The sequence below is a fragment of the Microtus oregoni genome, unplaced genomic scaffold (assembly GCF_018167655.1).
Source record: "Microtus oregoni isolate MIOR12 unplaced genomic scaffold, Mior012 000065F_ref0000479, whole genome shotgun sequence".
Classification (NCBI taxonomy): domain Eukaryota; kingdom Metazoa; phylum Chordata; class Mammalia; order Rodentia; family Cricetidae; genus Microtus; species Microtus oregoni.
Genome location: NW_024543875.1, coordinates 9,681,577 through 9,690,458, shown reverse-complemented (window position 1 = coordinate 9,690,458; position 8,882 = coordinate 9,681,577). Strand labels below are relative to the sequence as shown.

The following is an 8,882-nucleotide window of genomic DNA, read 5'->3' as shown; positions in this document are numbered from 1 at the left end:
TCTAACTCAGAGTTTTGTGGTAGTGAGACACAATTGCTCCTGGCAACACCACTCTATTCCCGAGAGAATGTTGAGCACCAAAGACACTCCACTTGGAGCCTTTCTTTTTGGCAGAACTGGCCTTTGGGCAAAGAAATGCCCATACCTCAATGACTGACAAAGATACAGAGCATGCATCAATGGATAAAACAGGACTGTCATATCCTGCCAAGACAGGGTAAGATAGTTTTGAAAACTTGCTTGCCTTAGAAAATGGTATGTTAGGCCTTAGCCAAAGTTGGTTGCTTCAACACTGCTAATGTGACTTTGGGTGATTGCCCAGGTAGCTAGTTGTCTCTGTGATTTGTTGCATGTTTTGGAAGTTGTTTTACTGAACTTCCTAATTACCCAGGTAACATTATTTCCCTTCTCAGATCTTCGATGTGGTTGAAGACTATATAAATGTAGTTACTTTCTCTCATGACTTGGCCAAGTTATTTATTATACAAGACCTAAGCTAGTTTGAATAGGATATTTGTACTTATTGTATATAATTTCATAATAGGTTTAGAACTCTCTTATTTAAACAAAAGGGGGAGGTGTTGCGGGAGGTCTTCCCACTCCTCCAGCCTATAGCTGCTGAGATACCAGCCCATTGGGGCATGGTCTCTCTCCCTTTAAAAAAGTGGCCACTTCCCTCTCCTCTCTCTCTTCACTTCCTGCTCCGCTGGCGACTAGACTCCCTTCCTGGTTGCATAGCGGGCTGTTGCCTGGGACAGTGATCTGTAAGTTTTTTCCCCTTTAAATAAATACCACCCTATTAATCATAATTCCAAACTGGTGTGGCATTGTTTGTGACTTACGCCTTCACATCTGGAGTGCACCAAACTGTGGATGGATGTGGAATGTTGGTTACATTCATTTATGTTGCATTTGTTTAACTCTGTGAAGCTGTGTTACTTTGCCTGCCTAAAATACCTGATTGGTCTAATAAAGAGCTGAATGGCAAATAGCTAGGCAGGAGAGGGATAGGTGGGACTACTAGGCAGAGAGAATAAAAGGAGAAATCTGGGGACGGGAGCAAGGAGTGAGAAAAGGAGGAGAATAGGACACCAGGAGCCGGTCACCCAGCCACACAGCCAGTCACAGAGTAAGAAGGAAAGAAAGATATATATATGATAAATGAAGGTTAAAAATCCCAGGGGCAAAACATAGTTAAAGAGAAACAAGATAATTTAAGTTAGAAAAGATGGCTAGAAACAAGCCAAGCTAAGACTGGGCATTCATAAGTAAGAATAAGTTTCCATGTGTTACCAACTCCAGATGGAAGATCTGTAGATCCCACGTTGGAGTAACAGTAATTCTCAAGGACGGCCTTCTGGGTGTGGGGTGTGTCTCCCTATGTTTGTGTGGGTTCAGATTCATTTCCTAGAGAGAACCACAGGGTTTAGGGTTTGAAGAATCAGAATTCTCTAGCTTTGTAGTCTGTATCATGTTGGGAAGTGCAGTCTTGAAGTGCTGTGTCTTTAGGATCCTCTCCCTGATCTCTGGGCTGCCAGAAGGGAGTCCCAAATGTGATCACTTTTGACTATTGCTTGTGTCTCTGGTCCTTGCTTGCCAGCGACTACCCTAGCCTGCTCAGAGGTTAGATATGGGAGGACAGGCATCTCGTCCCATCTAGACCTTGGGTACAGACAGGATGGTCCCAGGCTGTTCCATCACTGTATTCCCCACTGCCCTTTGGCCACTCTTTCTGGAAGCCAATCAGGAGGCTGCCCTGAGCAGCATGGCAGACTGTTAAAGGAGATGGCAGTGCCCCTTGGGCTCCCTGTTGCCCATCACAGAAAGCAGCATTGAGGGCTGTTCCCCTTAGGATGCTGCAGCTTTCCCTTTCAAGACCACTGCACATAGTGTGGGTACCATGGCAAGGACCACCAGGCCAGTAGCCAGCACATCCCAGAGAGTAAACCCCAGAATCAGCAGCTTTCTGGTTACAAACAAGCCGAGACATTTGGAGGAAGATTGGAGAAATGTGAATATATGGGTGTAAATGTAACAATGTCACTAAATGTAACAAAATGCCACTAAATGTACTGTTCCTCAAGGTGTTTAGATTTGTGGATAACTGGGAAATCTGCTGCTTATCCTCAGAAGGTTCACCCAGATCATCAGTAAGGAAACAGCAACCTGTGAGTGATGTTGGTGGAGGGGGTGGGCGCATGGGTGTTTTTCCGGCTGTGTGTATATTGTGTTGAAAAAGATTAAATAACACCAAAACTTTGGGGGTAAAGTCTCCTGAAGATACTGTTTAAAGTTCTAGTCCCTTCCATTCCCTGTGGGTCAGGAGAGCCAGGTAATGCCAGCATGGATATTTATTTAAACAGCTCCCAGGTATTCCCAACACGGAAGCATCAGATGTCATGGGAGATGATGAATGACAGCAGGAAGTCATGTATAGCAGTACCAGGAGCCTAGCACCAAAGTCAGTCTCTTGAGTGCCAACTCCTGTTACCCTCACCCCAGCTAGGGGTGGAACAGGCCCCCAGACCTTTGTAAGACCCCAGACTTTAGCACAACTGACTCCATGATCAAAGTACCATTCAGACCATAAAAGTCAGCACAGCACCACCGGCTAAAAAGAAAACAAAGAGCAAATCCATCAAAGTCCATAGTTCTGGGAAAGTTAGAATGTGCTAACCTTGCCTTCAGCTTCTGGAGTTCTGCTTCTGGCTAACTGTTCTTGTTAACTGAGGTATCTCAGCCCAGGATATGGGTTTTGTGCTTAAAAGCTCACCCTGAGAAAGTCTTCATGCTACACTGGGGTTCTGAGCACCCAGTGAAGTTGCTAGCTGGCTAATAAAGACTTCTTATTGGCTTAAACCTTGTCTGAGCGCTATTCTCTGGTGGGTACCCCACAACAGGGCAGCACCCTCTGTTCAGCGGGGTGAATGTCCACACCCTGTCCCTTCCTTCATGCTCCAGGAACAAATAACTGTCCATACCATGACATCTTTGCTTGGATTGTTCCTATGCTTCAACTGCCCTCCCTTTCTTCCTTCCAATCTCCATTCCCCCATCAGCACAGCTAATGCATACCATCTTCACATATGCTCTTCCAGGAAGCCTTCCCAAGACAGGGTCAGTGAGCCCGTTCACATGCATGGTTTGCGACTCACTGTGTAGCTTCCAAGCATTTCCGGAAGGGATTACTGTGCTACCAACCAAGGCGATTCTCAGTGTTCTCACAAATTTCCCTAGTGTTCCTCATCTACTGTTTACGGTTGTACTGTCTTGTAGAGGATTCTTTTTGCCTCCAGTCTAGCAATTCGCAACATCAGAGATGGATCCCTGCAATCTGGTTTCCTAATCAACAACAATGAACCTCCCCGCCAATCTGCAATGGGAATGGGATGAGCGTGGGCTGTTCTTGGTTGTCCACTTGACCATATGTGGAATTAACTGAAACCCAAGTGGCTGGGCACACCTGTGAGGGTGTTTCTTAATCAAATCATTCAAACTGTGAAGACTCACTTTTAATCCTGATCTTTTGAGATGGGAAATCTACCTTTAATCTGGGCCACACCTTCTGCTAGCAGCCTATATGAAGGACACAGAAGAGGCTTGCTCTCCTTGCCTGCTTGTGCTTTCTTCTGCAGACAAGTCCATTCCTGCACTGACATTAGAGCCTACTTCTTTGGCGGTCTGGAATATACTACAGACCAGCTAAGACATCCAGCCCTAGTGGATTGAACAACTCCTAGATTCCTGGACTTTCCTTTGGTAGACAGCCATTGTTGGACTAACTGAACCAAGCCTGTCACCCACCCATCCTAATAAATCACTCCTCCTTTCTCCCTCCACATATTCATTCCATAAATTCTGTTCCTCTAGAGAACCCTAATACAATGCAGAACAAATACCATTTCCAGCCACCGTGATTTAGGGCTTGTTACAGCAGTACAGCCTAGCTCCCCCTGACTGATGATGTCATCTCTAGTCTCATAATCTCAAATACGAATTCATAACACAACAAAGTATGTAAGCAGCAATTCATAGAATTCTCTTGGTTAGTGATGTGGTTATTCACACCGTAACCATGCCCCTATCTTTACTCTTGGTGATGCAAGTCTCTTTCTGGAGATGCTCTAAAGCTCCCCTCTGCAAGGAGGTCCAGATGTCAACTCTTGTGATCTCTTAATAGCTCTTGCTGGTGTCGAGGAAAGCCTGGAATCCCACTTTCCTCAACCTGTAGAGATGGTCCCTGGAAAAACATGGTCTCTTTAGCCTCCTGTCTCGGGGCTGGGTTGGCCCCAAGTATACCTCTTCTTCATCAGGATCAACAAATGCACACCGAAGTATAAATAAGGAAAGCACTGCTCTTGAAGTTTGCCTGGATGGGATGGAATACAGGTGGGGAGAGGGTGCCAGTGCTCTTGGACTTTGCCCGTTCTTGGAGGGTGGACGCTGAGAGAGAGGTCAGAGACACAGCTGTCTTATTCACTAGAACCCAGTGCCCCTTCAGGTCTTCCAGTTCTTGGCATATGTCTCAAAGCCTTTGGATGCTTGAGACAATGGATTTCCAGTTTCCTTCACCTGATGGGTCCCAGCTGAAAGCAGTGTGGATCTGTTGACATGATCGCACCTGGGCAGAGAATGGAGCTGGCAGCTCCAGGCCTCTTCTTGCTACCAAGTTTCCAGGGTTTGCTGTTCCTCTGAGCAGTTTGCACAGCTCCAGCCCCAGGGTTGTTCTCTGGAGTGCTTTGTTCTCCCAAGGCTGCGCAGAGCTGCAGTTACCTAATTTCTGCATGTCCAGAGCCCACCGTTGTGATAGGTTTGCAGTTCACACAGCTCCTTCGGATCTACTGTTTCCTCAGTTCAGACAAATTGGCCAGTCATGGAGAAGCTGAGTCCTAGAGACGTCAAGAATGTGTCCTGGTCTACACCGCAAAGTTGGTGCCAGAGCAGGCTGGAGCCTGGACCTCCAGACGGTACGGCTAGTTTCCCATCTGCTTTACTATATGGTTCTAAGTAAGAAAAAACAAGGGCAGTTTCATGCTAAGGCTCAGGTGGACATATGTGTATATGTATGTATAGATACACACATCCAGATTGTTGGCTCCAAACCTCTGGGAGCAGGGTCCTGTGTCCCCTTGGAAGTCGCTAGCCCATAGCTGCCAAGAAGCCTGGGGAATAGAAGGAGCTGCACAGGTCTAGCTTCACTTCTCTCGGTGCACGACTGGATGATGGTGGCCCAGAAGCTCCTCACAGTAGACACGTGGCAGCTGCTGGCCTGGGGGACTCATCTGGTTCAGGTTCTCATAATTGGACTCCTGAGCCTGAGACCTGCAGACAGGAGGACACTGACTTACCACCCAGTGTTTGGGGAGGTCCTTGACTTCCCAAGCCAGCCTGGCCTCCTCTGTTCTGAGAATGCTGTGAGGGATGGAGGTGTAGGGTGCTTTGGGTATGACATAGGTTCTGATACAGGCTACTGCCCTAACCTTGTCCCCGACCTATTCTTTCTCCCCCTACTACCAGTTCTGAGAAACTAGCATCCCTGGGCCAATGAGACCAGGCAGGGGTGGGGCAGGAAGGACAGCAATAGCACTTACCGTGGAGGGGTATCCTGAGTGATCAGGTGATCTGTGTGAGGGATACAGAGAAAGAGCAGGTGTGACTTTACACTGTAGACTCCAACTTACATACATGTCAGCCGCATGCTCTACTGCGTGATGTGGTCCCCACCCCACTGCAAGCAGGGGTCCCCAGGAGTATGCAACAGGCTGCAGATGGACAGCTAGCCAAAGCGGCTGTGAAGCCTGACTCCCATAGACGAATAGGAGTTAACTGGTGGGCTAAGGGGGATGTGGTCCACAGAGCAAAGGCGCCTTTCTGAGGCAGGACCCTGAAACACAACATGTTAGTTAAGTCCGAGAGACCAGCAAGAATGGCAGGGTCACAGTAAGGTGAGCAGCGGGGGTAATTTCATCCCTGAAGAGTTTGAGGCTGATGTTCCTGGTCTAGAGAAACTGAAGAGCTCTGAGAAAGTGCCTCCCTCTCTGGGATGCTCATCAAGCAGACACCCCATCAAGGGTTGGGACGCCGTGTGGAGAGCCTTTCTCAAAGTGCCGAGTTCCCCAGCCAGGTGTGCCATTCACGTTCCTTACATTTTTCAGATTAGTTCTCGCCTCTCTCTTTTTTTTAAGGCCTCAGAATAGCAAGATGTTCTCTGCCTTCTACAGTTTCTAGGGTCTGTGGGAACCCTTCTTAGGGGGCTACCGCAAAGCTCTGCAGACTCAGCCTCTTATGGGTTGGCAGGGAATCACATCCTGGCATCTTCGTGTGGCCAGCATCATGATGCATAACCTCAGGGCCGCAAGATGCTTGTTACAATGTAAGGGGAAGCCTGACCTTTATGGGACACTGAGTTGTAGTGTGGTGGTTAAAAACAAAAATCAAAAATCAGCAGCAGCAATAGCAACAACAACAACAAAAAACTGCTTTACACCTGACAGGACTGGGTGGGTCACCATCTGTGTGACTTTGCAAAAAGCAAGCTACTTTGCAGAGTCTCGCCTTCCACGCTGCAAAGAGCCTCAAGCAGGTCCCGCCTCCTGGGCTCCAGGCTGAGAAGGAACTGAGCTGATCCAGGTGGAGAAAGGATGCTCTGATGGGCCACGCAGGATGGTCCGCCAGAAAGGGGAGGGAGCCCCTGTCCTCCCCTTCGTCCCCACCCAGATCTGGGGTGTACCCACCTAGTCGTTGGCGGGTGGCTCGCGCACCCAGAACACCAAGCAGCAGCAGCGCCTTGAGACCCAGCGCGCCGAGTAGGAGTGCCAGAGTGGAGGCTCCGGGGGCGCCACGGAAGCGGAACAGGTAGACGCTGGCCTCTGCGCGGCCCAGGCTATTGGCTGCCGTGCACGTGTAGCGCCCATCTCGGGTCAGCGCCGGCAGCTCGGCGGTCACCTGGTAGCCGTGACCCTGGCTCTGCTCGGCCGCCGAGCTGTTGCCCAGGGCGGGGCCCGACCAGGAGAGGGCAGGCGGAGGCTCCCCCTCGGCCGTGCAGAGTGCGCGGAAGGCGTGCGCGGGGCCTGGCAGCACCGAGATGTTGACGATCCGCGGTGCAGCTGCGGGGGAAGAAGGCGGGCACGGGTCACCCGGCAGAGGACAGCGCCCCGGGAGCGTGAGAGAGGCAAGGGGTGCGACTTCCAAGATGGAAGCACCGGTGAGGTAGTGGGGGTGCCCAGAGAGAAGAGAGGGACACCTGGGCGCCAGGCTATCTGGGTCCTATTGCAGTAGTGGCCTTAGCAAGCTATTTTTCTTCTTTGCCTCAGTTTCTCCATATGTAAATTGGTGATCACAATTGCCTTTGTTTTACGTGGTCACTGAGATTTGGCAAACTAATACTTGTATATTACTTGGACTGCTGGGCTTTCAGCTGGTGGTCGCCAAAGGGTCACAACCGCAGGGAGGGGCCAATTGTACGTAGTGCTCTAGGGGCAAGGGATGTGCAAAGGTTGGGGTGAGAAATTTTTCAGTGCAGGGAGTGTACCTCCTCCTGCACCCCTTGCCAGGTTAGGATTATTGGTTATTTTTCTCTCCTTCCTTGCCAGTTACCGGTGTTTACGAGCATCGGGACACCACCTACCCGCCCTAGTCCAGCCTTTCCTGGGATCTGAATTCTGAATTTCTACCAAGTTCGCAGAGGCCTCCCTGGCACCCAGTAGGCTCTCGGGACAGGGATGCGGGGAAGTTGGGTACCACCTCCTCCGCCGCCAGCCCGCCTCACCGGTCACGCGCAGCCGGACCCCGTGGCGGCTCTCATAGCGGTCGTGGGCGTCGCCGGCGAACTCCACGCGGCAGAAGTAGCGGCCACTGTCCGCCAGGGCGAGGCGCTCGACGCGCAGTGACAGGTCGTTGTGGCGCGGGTTGCCCAGCAGGCGGAAGCGGCCCTGCAGGCTCAGAGCCGTCTGGCACAGCTCGCTGCCTCGTGCCGCGGTGCATCGGAACACCTGCGGGCCCGCGTACGGCTCGCCCGCGCGCCAGATGGCGGTCAGCGGCCCGTCGTAGTGGCGGTGTGGGTGCGTGAAGGTGCAGGGCAGCATCGCCGCGTGGCCCGCCTCCGCGCTCACCTCGGAGGGCACCTGCATGGACCAGCGCTGCTCCGGCACGCCTGCCGGCCAGGGACACATCAGACCTAGCCTGAGGAGACCGGGTTCCTGGCCTCTGGCGGCATCTTCCCCGCCCCCACCCCACTTCCTCTCTCGAAAGGGGCTGCAAACACTAGGACTCAGGCAGCAATAGGTTCCTTTCGGCTGGAACCCCACTTCCTGGCTTTAGAGCTATCTCCCTACTCTACCATGACTAAGGGAAGAGGGATGGGATGGATTTTTCTCCAGACCCTTCCTTAGGCTTGCCTCTTTCTTGGCGTGTGACCTAGTGACAGACACAACTCTTTCACATTTCTCTCTATCAGAAACCTGTGCATTTCCCGAAACACTTATGATATCCCGTGGTGACAGGATCCTTAAGATGATAAAAATCACTTACTGTGTGCCTCTGTGTTGAGCAAATCCGCTGGAGCATCTCCAGTTTTCACAACTGATCCTAGAGATGAGCATAGATGTTACATGTTAAATAACTGGCCAAGTTGAGGCTAAATCACTGCTCAAGCCAGACCAGCCTGCATTACAGTGCCCTAATGGCGTGAAGCTGTGGGATGCATCTGAAGGCATTAACGGTCTCATTTGCAGGGGAGAAACCAAGGCCCTGGAGGGGAGGTGTTTTGAAGCACACTGTTGAGTTGGTAGGAACTCAACCTTTATTGTCAGGGTCAGCCCAAGAGGACTATGTCCCAGGTTGGCTCCCTACATGCTAGTGTCCAGGCAGGGAAAGACAGGTCA

General features: G+C 50.9%; 1 protein-coding gene across 1 annotated transcript; it reads right to left on the bottom strand.

The window, feature by feature from the left end:
* Positions 1-4,903: 4,903 nt before the first annotated feature.
* Positions 4,904-8,171, bottom strand: Siglec15 (sialic acid binding Ig like lectin 15). Its single transcript, XM_041640803.1, has 4 exons — positions 7,769-8,171; positions 6,735-7,106; positions 5,592-5,622; positions 4,904-5,322 (listed from the first exon to the last, which is right to left on the bottom strand). The coding sequence occupies exons 1-4, from the start codon at positions 8,169-8,171 to the stop codon at positions 5,196-5,198; spliced, it is 933 nt and encodes a 310-aa protein (XP_041496737.1). The 3' UTR covers positions 4,904-5,195.
* Between the last annotated feature and the right edge of the window lie 711 nt (positions 8,172-8,882).

Coding starts and splice junctions, on each gene's coding strand:
- Siglec15 (XM_041640803.1), bottom strand. CDS start 8,171: ATGTGTCCCTGGCCGGCAGGCGTGCCGGAGCAGCGCTGGTCCATGCAG. Junction 7,107..7,768: donor GGTCCGGCTGCGCGTGACCG/GTGAGGCGGGCT, acceptor CTTCCCCCGCAG/CTGCACCGCGGATCGTCAAC. Junction 5,623..6,734: donor AGCCACCCGCCAACGACTAG/GTGGGTACACCC, acceptor TCCCTCACACAG/ATCACCTGATCACTCAGGAT.